At 32.1% G+C, this 16,266-nt stretch overlaps 2 protein-coding genes across 3 annotated transcripts; one reads left to right on the top strand and one right to left on the bottom strand.

The window, feature by feature from the left end:
* The first annotated feature begins 8,722 nt into the window (after positions 1–8,722).
* LOC111428471 (beta-1,4-glucuronyltransferase 1) lies at positions 8,723–10,605 on the top strand. Its single transcript, XM_023063998.2, has 4 exons — positions 8,723–8,995; positions 9,065–9,993; positions 10,051–10,204; positions 10,260–10,605. Exons 1-4 carry the CDS (start codon positions 8,987–8,989, stop codon positions 10,506–10,508), a joined length of 1,341 nt encoding a protein of 446 aa, XP_022919766.1. The 5' UTR covers positions 8,723–8,986; the 3' UTR covers positions 10,509–10,605.
* Positions 10,606–12,800: 2,195 nt separating this feature from the next.
* Positions 12,801–14,607, bottom strand: LOC111428481 (uncharacterized). Of its 2 annotated transcripts, none has more exons than XR_011641589.1 (3): positions 14,233–14,425; positions 13,896–14,152; positions 12,801–13,829 (listed from the first exon to the last, which is right to left on the bottom strand). XR_011641589.1 is itself a non-coding variant. In XM_023064018.2 (3 exons), the coding sequence occupies exons 1-3, from the start codon at positions 14,507–14,509 to the stop codon at positions 13,302–13,304; spliced, it is 831 nt and encodes a 276-aa protein (XP_022919786.1). In that variant the 5' UTR covers positions 14,510–14,607; the 3' UTR covers positions 12,801–13,301. The 2 variants fall into 2 exon arrangements, 1 of the variants encoding a protein (XP_022919786.1); XM_023064018.2 differs by lacking the exon at positions 14,233–14,425 and adding an exon at positions 14,464–14,607.
* Positions 14,608–16,266: the final 1,659 nt, after the last annotated feature.

The raw sequence follows: 16,266 nt of genomic DNA, 5'->3' as shown, positions 1-16,266 counted from the left end.
ATTAATTCGCTTGGCTTGCATTAAACTATCATGAATTTTAAAAATTAACTTATAAAGTAATAAAATTTGTTATTAATTAAATGAATTAACAAAGTACTTTCTTGCATATTATTACTGTTCTCATCACCCTCAAAAAGTAAGATAACAAACACGAAATTTCGTAGAGGTTTACTAACATGTGTTACAAACATGATAACGTTTAAGAATTTCATCCAAAAGATGTTTTGGCCGAGTAGTTAAATAAGATTTGTGGCTTTTAAAATCGTGTCGAAAGCCTTATGGAACTCTACAAATAGAAGAATTACTGCTCTGGTGTAATCCTATCTTGTTCTGTTGGCTGGTAGAACTCAAGTTTATTTTCCAGCCTTGGTACTATGATAGGATACAAGATAGGGATGCAAAATATTAACATAGTTTGCAGCTAAGCAGTACAATATGAAAATATCAACGGAGATAACAAAATGTATGGTAATATCCAAAGAACCAAGACGCTGCAAACTACAAGTTGAAGACTCTGTAATAGAACAAGTTATGCATGTTACATAACAGAATATGAAGGTGATGAAGATAAAAGTCTTGTGATTTATGTTGAATGTGACACTGCGAGATAGGCAGACCAACACCTCTATCAGAAAAAGGTGTAACATACCGGATGTAGTAAAATAGACAAAAGTACGAAAGAAAAAGTGGAAGGAGCATGTGGAAAGAATGGATGAGAGGAGATTGGCCAGAATATGCATGTATGGACGACTGAAAGGAAAAAGATCACAAGGACGACCGCCCAAGAGATGGGCAATTTGTAATGACCATGAAGCATTTAGAAACGAAAGTTTGATAATGTTGACAATTAGAAATATACATTGTTCGAAGGCAGTAAGGAGACTGTTTATGAGAACCCTAAAGAAGAAAGTGTCTTGTGAGAAAGATAGAAGATGATCGTGTTGAACGTAATTAAATAATCAGAAAACCTATTTAGATAGATATTTATAGAACATTGTTTTTTGTGTTTTTCCGAAAAAAATATCAAATAATTAAAATTGGATTTTGTGTTTAAATACATAATTTATAAAATCATATAAAACTTTAGTAGCTCGTTAAAATTTCATTGAATATATTAAATTTTGTTCAAAACATTGACGAAAATCTGTGATATTGGAATAAAGATTTTTTTTTAAATACAAAAACTAAACTTTAATTTTCATTGAGCTAGTTTCTACTCGTTTGCATTTAATTTCTATCGTAAAACCGGAAGAGGGTTCTAGTAAAAATTGGTACTCCGGTAGTTGTAAAAGCTTACGAATTTCTGTTTGTTTGCACACGTTCATTCGGAATAAAACTAAAAACTTTCCCGAAGTAAACAAGGCATAAAATAACTTTGAGATCACATTAAATTTTTGATTCGAACGGTTCCCAGGTGAGCGTTTTTTTTGTGTTGAAAAGTTTTTTAAACGTATCTATCGAACAGATTACCTACGCTAGCCCCAATAAACAACAGTACAACAAAAACAAAAGCCCTTCAACCGATCGTCGGCCCGTTTATCCGGATTAAATTTTATCCAGGCCATCCTCGTGTACGGGAATAACTGGAACCAGGTCGCGTATAATGTTTAATGTAGATTTGATTGCTTTTTGCGTCCGGTGAGCTAATAACGCATGAAATCGAGGCAGGCGGCTTTTGCGATTTTGATTTTAGTTTAGAGCAGCTTTCGTCTAGTTTTCAATAAACAGCCTCGTAAACGAGCGTTAATGAATTTTAGTTACACGAAGTTTAATTAACTTTCTACTCTGTACGGGTATTTATTGAATTATCAAAACCACAATCTAGCACAACTATAATAAAATTAGCAAAAAGGTCTGAGCAGTACTTTAATTTTATTACAAATATAATTTTTTTGGTGATTTTTCACTTTTCTAATACGATTTGCATATACAAGGTTTTCAAAGCAGACGATAAGCCAAAATGGTGGAGTGGTATTCTATTCTGCAAAAGAACCAACAGCTTCCGGGCAAAATTGCTATACGGTCGACAAAGCTTCGAATACGGAGATGCGTTCCCCGGAGCGCTTCAACCCTTTCTACCCTTTCTCGTTAATATCATGCGCACTCTAAGCTATTTAACGGCGAGATCTCAACGACCATATTGTACGATATACGAACAAATTTAATTATTAAAATTGAAGCTGTCAAGCATATTAAAATGTATTCAGCAGGACATTCTCATGATATTATTTCATTATTATTTTTACGTTATTAAGTATTTGTAATATACGATGTACAGATAGCAACAAAAGTTATTAAAGATTTCGAAGACTTATTATGGGTTGGGTTAATATAGTGATGATTTTGATTAATGAAACGATAAAATTTTATTTAGAAGCAAAATAGTCAATATAAATAACTGGAAACCCGACACCACACAGGTAATTGACAAGCCTTGTTTACACCATTCAAACCGAACCAACCCGCAATCGGAGGTCGGACTATTTGCGGTACGACCCTAGCTGCCCGAGTAATGTTTAACAATATGACACGGTCAGCTGACCGTTTGGGTAAAGACCAACTGGAAACGGTTTACCGGATCATTTGTCCCAACGATGAACTTTCCAAATCACGATGTCAAACAACAAAAAACGATTGAAAAATACATGCGTTTTAATTCCAAATCATTTTGAATAACATGAAAAGTGGATATTTGTCGTTTTAAAAACACTCCCACGTCCGAAACCTTCGAGCACATCTTTCCACTCGAAAACAACGAGCACCTAATTCAATTTCGAAGACAGACTGTCAGAGGGTTATCGTAGCACACCCCCGAACAATTTAAAAACCTCTCCGATTCGAAAAGTAATTTATTTCACCCGAGACCTTGTTTACACCAAGCTTGGAGATGATGCGTCGGGATGCAACCAACGGTGGCGCCTGAGGAAGGTTGCGACGGAAGGACGAAACGCCGTCGGATTCTTTAATCACGGCGTTGGCGCCCACGTATACGTCAAATTAAAGTTCCGTTACATCAAAGGATATTTCCACTGTTTTCTCTTTTTTTCGATCGTGTCTGCATTGTGAATCTCGTTATGAACCACAAAGCTTTTTCCAAAGCTTCGAATGAAAAATCGACCTCTAATCCAATTGATTTTGATGCTATGGCACATAGGTGAAAAGGACTTTCGTCGTACCCCCGGTTTTTGTTCATTACATGGAGAGCTTATGAAATTTAATAAGTCGGAATTCATTAGGGGTACTATTCTCGGGCGGTGTCCTCTTCTCTTCTAGTTTGGGAGTGCGGAATTTAATTAGGCAACTCACTCTTAGGAGTTATTGTGTTTGCATTTCATTAGCCAAACCGAATCGCCGGCTCGTCTCGCATTAAGTACTTACATACATCATTCTGGCGGAGGCGAACGGTTCTAATATTCAAATGGAATATCGTTTGCCGAAGGATATTAAATTAAATACTTGTGCTTAACCAAATACATCTTTAATTTACTAAATTATATAGAAATTAAAAAAGATGAAAATGTTAATAAATAATTTTAATTTAATTCATCTATTTTTGTGTATTATTATTTTAATGTCCTTTCATAATTATAGGCGATTGCCAAAATAATGATTTCAAAACCCAGGTTATCCGTTTCAATTTTATTTTATCAACGGGCTAATTATATTCCCGCCCGGACAACTCTATCGATATTTATTTCTCTGTGTGCTGCAATTTGCGTATTTATTCTCTGTTTATCACCACGGCATATATTTACTATAATACGGGGTAATACGACACCTAATATCAATTATACATTTAAATTAATATTCCAAACACAAATAATAAATAATGTTATTTTCGTTTAAAATTACGATTAAATCTTTATCTATTTATTATCTATGTATCTGTAGTATCTAGTGTTCTAATAGTATGTTATGTTGTAATTGCGTCCAATTTTAACTTTATAGGAAAGAGTTATTTTAAAAAAATTGACATAGTACCTTTGATAGTAATTTATTTAACAAGGTACTAAACAAAAACTTCCAAACCCATTTATGAATTATAAGGGTTGTCCCGAAATATCGTAACTTCCGCATCGACAGGTCAGGTATAAATATTTCATGACGTTATCGCGCGAGATCTCCGCACCCTGAAACTTCAGAAGGCCTTCTCCCTTGTATTTCGAACGCCCATTAAAATGTCGTTTTCCTAAAATATGCTAAACCTCTGATACGGATTTAGATGTGCGATCAATTTAGGGAGAAAATTACCTTTTCCAAAAAAATCTATAACATATTTGTATTGATATCGAAATATTTGCATTATTTATCATAAAATTTAACTAAAACTGGTCGTAAAACAATTTAGTGAACATAACGATACAACGGTTTCAGGACGGTGCGATTTCAGCGCTCGTTTGTCGCCAAATGGGCTGAAATATATGTAGGATCTCGGCGTCGTCGTTGGTGCGACTGTGGTAAACTGCGTGACTGCCCCACACGTCGCTCAATGTACCGGAAAAATCGGTATTGAGTACCGAGTAGAGATTGAACCCGGAACTTGTGACTAAACTAAACGATTTTATGACGGCGACTATCAAAAAGATATTGTATATCCACTTGAAATTTGAATCAAATTCACGTAAAAGTGATATAAGATAAGATAATGTTTATTATGGTGATGTAAACGTTGCGATGAATTATTTTAACAAATTAATAGTGTTGGGATTAAGAAAAGGGATTTTAGTATATCACGTTTTGTTTGTTTAGGTTAACTATGTAAATTTGTAATAGTGTTAGAGTATGAGGAATTTCCGATTAGGGATGAGCTATTTAAAAAATATAAAAACAGATTAATTTCGAATCTGAAATTGCAATAACGTTTCAAAATTGGATTAAACCTCGCTGAATATTTTTACTTATAAACGGAAATTTCGATACAAAGCATCCAAATAAAATTAATTGACTGTTATATTGAATTAAATTAAACAATTTGTCGGTGTTCCCGTTGTTAAAATTTTCCACCTATCGCTCAACCAGAAACCCAAATTCCCCGCGAGGTTTCAATTCGTTGAATTGCAACAATTTTATTTAATTTTAACTATTTTTCGCATTTTATCAATTTATTTTTATCGTTAGATAGCAGATTATATGAAACGGGTGAAAGAAATTAATTTGAACTGAATATCCCTCGAACAATAAAAAGTAAAGTTGGTAGATGTCTTCGACTTGTTCCCAATATCAAAGTTTTTATGTCCGATAAAATTACGAGGAATCAGAGACAGGTGTCAGAAAGAGGTTTTCGTCGAGTCGCCGTTAATTCCTTTCTTCTTCAAGCATAATTCTTTGTTAAGCCATCCGATCTACGGTAATCTGATGCGCGATTACTCTCAGATTTATACACTGACACGCAATTTTGACTACCCGCGGGAAATAAAATTTAATTTCCCCAGAGAAAAATTATACGCTCCATCGTAAAACTGGATTCTTTTTTAATATTTATATTGGCGGTTTAGGATAGAATTTTGCCGCAATAATTACCCGAAATTCGAATATTTGGTAAATGCAATAATGTGAACCGCATAACAACGGTTAATTGGAAATTTCGACAGAAATATTTTTGTAAAATCCCTCGTAGCCAGTTGCATCGGGATAAAATAGGGGAACCCGAAATCATTTATTTGCCAACATCGAAGTTAATACATTGTTTACATTAATGGCCCTTTTTAAAACGATCGTCACAAAATGTTACAATTAGCTTTGTTTATTTGGAAAGTATTGTTCCGAAAGCAGCATTTATAAAATGATTTTGTGGGAAATTCACACATTAACCAAATTAACCAAACAATCCAATTCGACTTTTTACTTTGCAGTGATATAAATAAATTTTTTGGACAATGTAAAATTCTGTTGTATCTGGATATTATACCATAACAGGTTCATTTATCACAAAACCGTAAAAAAAACAGCAAACCAGATTACGTGATTTCATGAAGCTGCGATGCCAGCGTTTTACGCGATGTTACCAGATTATGCCATGCGATGAAGCAGGATCAGACCTGTCCAAACGGGCCCCGTTGCAATCTTTCACAAACGCTTCGACGAATTGACGTGTGACTATCGTCAATCGCTTCCCCGTCAAGTTCGAACTAGTTGGAGTGGTACATTAACGAAAACTTCCAAACAACTATAATCATGATTTAGTTTGTATAAACGAAAATATTTGTTAAATTTTAAAAAATCATACCAACTTTATTTATAGGAACTAAGAAACGACTTTCAAGTTAAATTAAAGCTTAAACTTGGATCTTCAAGTCTGTGTGTAATAAGTAATATGTTTGATGATAAAGTTTAGTTGTAAAATCGAAAAACACCATAAGTCTGAATTGGGTGTTTAGTGCTAGAAAAGTGAGTTTTAAAAATGGTGGAGGTGCCAGTTTAAACTAAAACCTAAACAACCATAAATATTTCTTAATGTTATTTTAAACGATCGTTCCATTAATTAAAAAGGTCGATTTAAAATTATTTGAAGAAATAAAAAAAATTCTGTTCCCATAAAAAAAGTAAAAAGAAAGAAAAGGGACAATTTAATGGTGTACCTGTTATTTTTTAACGTACCATACTAATTACAACGTACGTTGGGCTAACGAGATTTCTTTCTGGCCAGTGCCAACACTGCAACGCTAATTGCTTTATAATTACGGCAGTGATCAAAGGTGTTTTCCGCGGATTGCGGTAGAATTTGGTTGATTCAGCGGTTCGAGTAAACAACGTTGTGTTATTTAATCGCGATGGAATGCGTATATCCGCTTTCCAGGGACCGAATCGATAAATTCTTCGTTGACATGAAACATTTGCGTTATGTTGTAAAACTATAAAGGATAATATTTTAGTACGAAACGATAAACATTAAAACATTTTTGGTGAATTTATTTATGATTAATTTTTTTTTGAATGTTGAAATTATTTTTTCGGAGATACGAATTTTTAAAATTAATTTATCTACCAGATGATGTCATACGCAAGCCGATCCCCGATTAAATTTATGAAACCGCAGCGCAATATGAAAGTAGATATAAATAAAACCAGAACGACGCCGGAGTTATATAAAATGTAATTATTTTGAACGTGTATGTTTTATCGCGCTGACAAGCAAACGTACCTTTTATTTACATACGGAATTTATTTCAGTTTTATGCAAATTATTCGTTTGGAAATAAAATAATTGTTTGCGGAATCCCAATCTTTTTATTCTTGTTTCGGTTTAAATCGAAATTACGCGAATTAACCCGCAAAATTACGAAATTAAAATGCCTTGAAACAAATAAAACAAATTGAATTAAAAAAAAAACTTTGAAACATTTAATGTGATCTTTTGATAATATCTTTAAAACATTTATATTGTAAACAATAACAGTATTAATGATTTACCACTTTCAGTAATGAATTTAGCCAAACATATGTTCCTTTACAATCCTAAAATAATAATTAAATCAAGTTTGATCATGGAATTGATAAGATTACTAACATTGAAATGTTGAAATTTATACCAAGTGGATGTTGAATCATGCAAAGAATAGTTCAAAAATCCTTTTGAGTTGCAATATCAACATCGTACCAATTTGTGTTATTGATATCATTCCTTATAGATGAACTCTACAATAATAAAATGATTTATTCAGCAGCAATTAAATTAATTAAACGCTTACATAATTAATGATACGTTGCGCAAGAGTGTGAAGCATCAATAAAAGTCTATTAATTAACACTTAACACTTATTTTTACTTCTTAATTCCATTAAAAATGGGTACATTTTCCACAAAATATTAAACGGTGCTAAAATCATGAAGCAACTATCTTCGAGAGCCAATGCCTCAAATATTGCAATCGATTCTCAAATAGATAACAACCCCAAGTCTTAGACACCTTGGCCAAGACTGATACACTTGTTTGTACCTTCTTCGTACAAACACATAAAATATTCAATTATGAGCTTATAATGGTTTATTATCGGTAATAAAATTGTAGCTGCGGTGCAGGAAACAAATAAGGAATGTAAAAGATAGTGGAATTAAAAAAATTACTAAATGTGTTGTTATGCTGAAATTGTCGACAAATCTTCTAAAATCATCAAAGATATATTTAAAGGGATTCAAAAAATCATAACATTATTTAGTTATTATTGTTTTAGTTTACTTTTAGTGTTAGTTCTACTTTTAGTTGAATAAAAATATACAACAATCTAGTGCTGAATGACAATTAAAACTAGACCTAGAACTAGGAAGTCTGAAGACGCACGGCTAACCCCGAAACTTTCTAGTTCTAGGCCTAGTGTTGGTTCTAGTAGTTTTAGTATACAACAATCGAACACTAAATAATAACTAAAACTAGAACCAACACTAACATTACAAGTAACACTGAACCTTGAAGATCATACTTCCCTATTAACAACGTTTTAACATGTTAAAGCAGATTTCTCTAATCGAAATCATAAACGTTTAGTTCCGTAATTCACTATAAGAGGACGCTACATAAACATTTCTTTCATATTTTTTTTGTTACTCAAAAAAATCGCCTCCTCTCAAATTGCCGCATGCTGTTATTTTAATATTTCCTTATCATTTTGAATGGTCCATAAAAAATGATTGCTTATTGTTTTAAAGAGGTCGTAGGTTTCAGATTAGATTATTTTTATGTTTCGTTTATTTTTCATCTAAAAAGTATCTATTTTTACTCAATAACGTAAACGAATTGTGAACATAGTATATGTGAGTAGTGTTGTATCAAAAACTATTTCGTTACTTATAAATTATTTGCTATCCTTATCAAGAAAATCAATAGATTTGCGCAAACGCAAAACATTTCGAGTCGAAATCGCGTGGTTTTGGGAAAGCTTTTGGTCGATGTGATGTGTTTTCACTAAAAGTCGTGTTTTTTTATGAAATTTCAAGACATGTTTTTCCTGTTTAAGAAGTAATGTTGGTTCAAACGTTTTAGGAGTCACAAATGTGTCAGGTATGTTTAAATCTAAACACTTTTCCGTTTTGTTTTGATACCTTGTTTTTTTCTATATTATTGTTTTAGAGAGGAAGAAAATGGTCGATTTTAACATTTTGTCTAATCGTCTTAATGTTATATAATTTGTTATTAACGGCAAAATTAATGTACAAATCGGATTGTTCAAGAAATGTAATTCAAGTCCAAAAAGTAGAAGCACCAAGAAATAAGCCATGTTTAAATGATTTGGGTGAATTTACGGTAACCCAACCGTTTTCAAAGTTAGACTTTCGATTAGGAAGATGGGATAATTCCCGAAATTACAAATATTTCGACAATCTTCTTATTGGTGAGGAATTCGCTGAGTTAGGTGATAAATTTTCTGTTTGTTTGGCAACCCAGAGTACGGTTGAGAGACTCTTCTCAATTGCGGAAGTTGCCAATCAATGGGCAGCTTCGATTTCCTTGGCCGTTTTTGCAGCCGGCGATGACGAATTAAAAATTTTATTGGTTTACATTATTTACTTAAGACAATGCTTCGCGAATATTAAAAATAAAGTAACTTTTCACTTAGCCGTGCCTAAAGGTAGAATGCCTACATCAAACGAAATCGATATCAATGATCTACCAAATATGGACTGCACCAAACCAGAAATAACTTTAAATCAATTGCTCAAAAGAAGATCATCCGCAACCGAAAAATGGAGAAACAAACATCCATATCCACAAAACCATATGCGCAATTTAGCGAGAAAACATTGCGGTTCCGGTTATGTTTTTTTAACGGACGTCGATGTTATTCCAAGCAATAAACAAGCTGAGCTTTTAAATGAGTTTTTAAAAGAGACTGATTGCGATGGGAAATGCGCTTATGTTATTCCTACTTATGAATTAGACGATAGGGTTGCTTTTCCACCCAATAAAAGCGAATTAGTTCGACTGGCTAATAAAGGATTAGCGAGACCTTTTCATCAGAAAGTATTTGTTTTTAATCAATTCGCAACAAATTTTTCAAAGTAAAATTATACAATAAAGATAAAAACTCTTGATATATTAATTTTATTTATTTTTAGATGGCAAAACTACAAATCAGAAGAAGATAAAGTTGTTGTTAGCCACACCGTAACTAATTTCGAATTCTTATACGAACCTTTTTATGTTGCACCAGATGATGTACCTCCACACGACGAAAGATTCGTTGGATATGGCTATACTAGAAATACTCAAGTAATTTTTTAATTATTTTCATTTAATTAATTCTTTCCTAATAATTATTTTTTAGGTTTATGAAATGTATGTAGCTGGTTACGAATTTTTCGTTTTATCACCTCTATTCACTTGCCATTGGGGATTACAATTTAAACGCGGCCGACCACATTGGCGGGAAATTCAAAACACCCAAAACAGACATCGCTTTGAAGTATTTAAACACGAAGTATTTGCTAAATACGGCCGAGATCCTTTAGATATGGTATCAATAAGGAGAAGAGCTCGCAAACATCAACACGTTCATAATCATCAAAACGAATAAAAAAATGATGTTGATCAAGGAAAAAGAAACCGTTGAGATGTACTGTGTACATGTATTTTAATAATTTATTTTAAATATATTTTCAACGAAAAAAATCTTTTCGAATGTTCATTTAAAGAGATGGCCGATTAATATTTATTAAGTTTTGGACACAAATTTTAATTTTCAGAAATATAATTTGGGGTGACATCTGCGAAAAGAAAGCCTTGGCCACTTAAAGGTGAAATATGGTTTTCCTAATTCAATATCGCGGTGGCTATAAATAACAATTAGAGGAACGAACCAGGAAAAGGAAGGAAAACGAAAAGACAACCGGAAAAATAACCGGCGGGATGTAATTAGTCATTTTGGGGTCGGTGTTTAATACTTTTGGGAAAGTGCCTCAAAACGCATTCATCAACGTCTCATTTTTTATCTCTGTTTGTTTCGAACTCTTTTAAATCCGTAATTTAGGGATTTAACAAAGACTAAAATCTCATTGTATTAGCAATTGAATGATAGCCTCCAAAAAAATTGATTCAGTTCATAAAATTTTAGAATTGGGATATTTTTGAAGTGCATCCACCAACATAGCTAAAGCAATATCTTTTAAGCCGGTTTTTAATTCTATTCTGATTGCTTTAAGCCACTTTTGGGGTTTTTAAGCTGAGCTTTTTCAAGAACCGATCTAGCTTTGATTAATAAATTAATTGTTTCCTTTGCTTGGAAAGCTGAACGTATGATTTCTACAACTAAACTTTCTGCACTTACTATTTCTGCACCAATAGCAGTAGCTAACATACTTCTAACAAAATCAGACGGTTTTTGCGTCCCCATCTCAGAACCTAACAATATGCGCCTTTCTTCACTTAGAGATAGTCTATCAATTGATGTTTGTTTCAGAAAATGATGCATATCATTTTCAGGGGGGTTGCTAATAACATCATAGATTTGGGAAATTACATCGATTATATTTTGATTTATCATTAAATATTCTAGAAATGGCGAATTGTGCGTCAACTTTTATATACAAAGAAAAATAAGACGTTGAAAAGTTGAAATCTTGGACAATTTCTCTAATCAAATGTTGAAGGACAGCTTTTGTTCTGGCAACAACGAATTTCTCGAAGAGGTTCGGTTCCAGGTTAGTAACGATGTGATTTCTTGACACTTCTAGTAGCGGGGGTGCTTTTCTTTGCTGCTTTATTTGTTGTTTATGTGACACTCTACCTCTCGCATGCGCTAGAACGCCTGTGAGCTAGGGCCTCTGCTCGTGCACTAGAAAGCGTTAGCTAGGTACACCAGCAAAACAATAAAACATGGTGGAGGATGCATAATGATTTGGGGGTGCTTTTCCTAGTATGGAGTTGGCCTTGGATACAGGGCATTTTAAATCAATGTACTGGAAAATACCAGGTTGCCCTACACTGATGACAGGGTGGGTTTGCTGAAAAGAAAATCGATGTGTTGAAATGGCCAGCTCAATTTCCTGGCCTTAATCCAATCGAGCATCTGTGGAAAGATGTAAAAAGAGCAATTGGTATAATATTCGATATTTCTAGTGGTTTTTATGACCCTCAGAAACAGTAGTGGCAGTAATTGTTTAGACTTATTACTATTATTCACGCCTTAAAAAAAAGAAAAACACTTAAACAGTACTTACAGTACTAATTATTGTTTACATTCTATAAATACAAATTTTACTTTTATATGTATACTTTACAACTAAAATACATTTAAAGACTATATTCAGGTCACACCTATTATGTTGCACAGCTCTGTATATATTAATATTTTTTTCAACTCCTGTATTCCTAAGAAGTAAGTTGTGAAATTATATGAAACAGTTTTCTTTCTAATGAGATACTAAATTGGTGTGGCGCCCTCTTTTAGCGACTAACCAAATTGAAACGTATACTATTTAAAAAAAAGATCACGAAATTTATGTGCTTACAATTTCTCACAATCGATGTCGCTGAAGTATTTTGACACACTAATAATGTATTGCTCATCAATCAATTATTATTAAATATTATGAAATTATGTGATCATATTTTAATTGAAACAATTATAATCTAATTAAGTGGATTTATTATAACTTTTATAAAACACTTTTTTTTATTTACCTAATTTATTTGTTATTATTAAATTCATCATCGATGACGTTTGTTTCATCAGAGATAATAGGATAAGGTTCGAGGAAAGTTGCATGATTTAACAGGTAAAAAAAAACTAAAAACAATTTGATAATTTGTTACAAAATAAATATTTATTCGTAATCTGATTAAGTTGGATTGGAAAACAATAAAAAAGTCGTTTAAAAAATTGTATTAAATAATTTTATTACAATTAAAACATTTCTCGAAAAAGAGATTCTCGAATTTTATAAATCGAATTTGTATAAAATTGAAGACACAAAGAAAGTGAAATAAATTAGGTGGAATGGAGACGATGCGCGATAAAATATAAATTAGGTTTAATAAATAAGTACCTTAATAAATAACAATATTTACAAAATGTATATCATAAAAAAAATGAGTCTAGAGTATATACACATTTCGTCATAATACTATAGGTTGTCATTATCACAGTAACATATAATAATTCAACAATTAAGTCGGCAAGAAAAAGTTTTTTAACACCTCGTAATGATGTCTTAATGTTAATCTTACAGATCCAAATTTTTTTAACATCTCTTTTGATTTTTTTTTATAATTTATCCCCAAAAAATTCCAAAAACACTATTTTTGCACGAAATAATCACTAGGTTTTTAAATATCACAATAGGTTGTAATAGAAACAACTTTATAACCGTTAAGAAGATGAAGATGATTTCTTGTTCTTCTTTACATTCTGCCCTTTAGACCCTTTCTTTCCTTTTCGCTTGTTTTCTTTCCCATCTTTCCGCCTTGTATTTTTCCCACTTTTGTTCCCTTTTTCATTTCTCCTACCTTTCTTGGCCGGGTGATAAAACTGCGCTAATTTTATTAAAAACTTCTTGTAATGCTTCAAAACTCCTTGATCTTCGATACTGATCGTTGTTCTATCGCTTTGATTTGAAATGGGCAGCGGTACTTCCAAATGATCGATACCTTGCTGTGTCGTTAGATTATGATAGTGGAGGTCATCGCTCATTTCGCAAAGAAGGATGGTGGATTCATTGTAAAGTTTTGTGAGATTAGACAATCTCTTCCCCGCATCAATTTTACCCGCACTTTCAAATTCTCGTTCGGTCAACATACGTATGGCTTTAACGTAAAGTTGAAGTTTCAAGTAAAATTTTACTCGTTGATTTATTTGTTTGGGAACAGTAAATTTGCTAGTTGTAAGTTTCATTTTTGACTGTAGACAAAAAAGAATTAATTAATTATTTGTGTCTTTTTGAAAATTGTAGATTGATGTACTTACTTTGTCGTACATTCTTCTGAATTCTTTAAGTATTCCGTCGGTTAATCGGCGAGTTGTATTTACATGCCATCGGACATTGAAAGCAGGATCTTGAGTGGATCGTTGATGTCTTATTTTGTGACCATTGTAGTGGCATGGATTTTGTATAATTTCGAACACGTTCTTATTTAAATTTTTGTTTGTTGCGGGAGCTGTCGTCGAGGTTGTAATCAATACTGATAAAACCATCAAAAACGAAATCAGTCTGAAGTAATTCACTGCAAATGAAAGAAAAATATCTATTATTAATTAAGTTGTCGACTAAAAAACTTAATTCTACCCAAAACAGAAAACTCACTTTTTAATTTTAATTTAATACAATTAAGTTAATTCACAAATTTATTAATAAAATAACTGTCTTCAGGGAGAGATAGTCTCGACTCGCCGCGAGCACGCTGATAACTGAGCCACGCTCAACGCGGGTTTCACTAATCTAGACTCAGTTGAGTCATGAGCGAATCCAAGAAGCCAAATCCCCACCTCGCTCTCGGACCGAAATGTGCGATTCTGAGGGTTCATTCGAACTTACCTATAGTGTTGCTTGTGGTGCTGCCAATCTTCAGTCTAAAATCCATTTTTTTCTATGTATCTTCACACTCACTGGTACAAAAAATAAATTTACTCAAACTTTCTTTGGAAAACACGAACGAACCGTTCACGAAGTCGCACTGTAGTTGTCACGTCTCTCTGACTAATCTGTATCTAGTCGAAAACGCCTAGGACGTCAATATATATACTATTATAAAGGGGAGGGGGCCATACTTCTTTTACGAATGTAACAATATTTCAATAGGCTTTAATAGTATTAGTTTAATATCGATTAGTATTAGATCTAATTAACTTAGATTTAATACATATAAAATACGGAAAACAAACAATAAAGTTTCAAGTGCAAAATTGAGTAATAAACGTTCGCAGGTTTTTACCTGTTTTTTAGGAGATTTATAAATTATAAGTGGTGTACTCATGATTATAATAAAATCACTTCAAATATACACGAGAATCAGAATTTTTAAAATAAGATAACTAAAGCTTTGAAAACATAAATAAAATTTATCAGACACACCTCTCATTCTTAAAAACTTAAAAATAGAAACTATTTAATCAATGAATAACTGATTTTAATCAATTTAAATTTATTATTTCACCGATTTTTACTTGTTCTGTAAATACTTTGTAGAAAGAAATGGGTATTCGAGTAAATGATTTTTTTAGGTACCAAACTGGCTAATACAAAATTGAAAATTATCAAATTACACGATGTTTGAATTAATTTCAATTTTCCATCTTAATGATTTTAATTAAGTTATGCGATGAAAATAATAACAAATTACATTCTAATTGATTAATTGTTGGAAAATTCGCAGACTCTAGTCCAGAAAATCCACTTGTGGTAATCCAAAAACAAAATTTTTTGCGATTAAAAATAAATTGATACTGTTAAGATAACAAACTATTATAAGACCTATTTGGTTAGTTTATTGAGTCATCGGATATTATCAGATACGATTGATCAACTTCAAACAGTACAATTAAAAAACTTTGATTTGCAAAGAATATGTTTTGCACAAAAATCATGCTTAAATAAATCAAAAATCATTTACCACGGATCATTGGTAATCAAATTAATCTACCCAAAATCGTAAAATATCAAATTTCCCAATGTTTAAGACGAAAGATGGTTATAATTCAAAAAATAATTAAGATGGAAAAATATGTTCTGCATCAAACTTGCTTTGAGTTAACTCAAAAATCATTTCGAGTAAGTAATTTTATTCCACCCATCGTTGGTACCAAGTAAACTGATCAAAATCGCAAAATATCAAATATTCACGAAGTTTGAGTCGAAAATTTGTTATAACTCAAAAAATAATTAAGGTGACAAAATATGTTTTACATCAAACATGGTTTGAATTAACCCAAAAATTATTTCGAGTAAGTAATTTTATTCCATCGACTATTGGTGCCAAGTAAATTGATATGAAATCGCAAAATATCAAATATTCACGAAGTTTGAGTCGAAAATTTGTTATAACTCAAAAAATAATTAAGGTGACAAAATATGCTTTACATCAAACTAGGTTTGAATTAACCCAAAAATTATTTCGAGTAAGTAATTTTATTCCATCGACCATTGGTGCCAAGTAAATTGATATGAAATCGCAAAATATCAAATATTCACGAAGTTTGAGTCGAAAATTAGTTATAGCTCAAAATATAAAAAAATGGAATAAGATCTTTGTCATAAAAATCAAAAAACTTTTTCAATAAATTCTACAAAAAAAATTCTACATTGAATTGATTGTTATTGAAATCTTGAAAAATTATTCAT

The sequence above is a fragment of the Onthophagus taurus genome, chromosome 10, assembly GCF_036711975.1.
Source record: "Onthophagus taurus isolate NC chromosome 10, IU_Otau_3.0, whole genome shotgun sequence".
Classification (NCBI taxonomy): Eukaryota; Metazoa; Arthropoda; class Insecta; order Coleoptera; family Scarabaeidae; genus Onthophagus; species Onthophagus taurus.
This window is presented reverse-complemented; position numbering and strand designations above follow the sequence as displayed.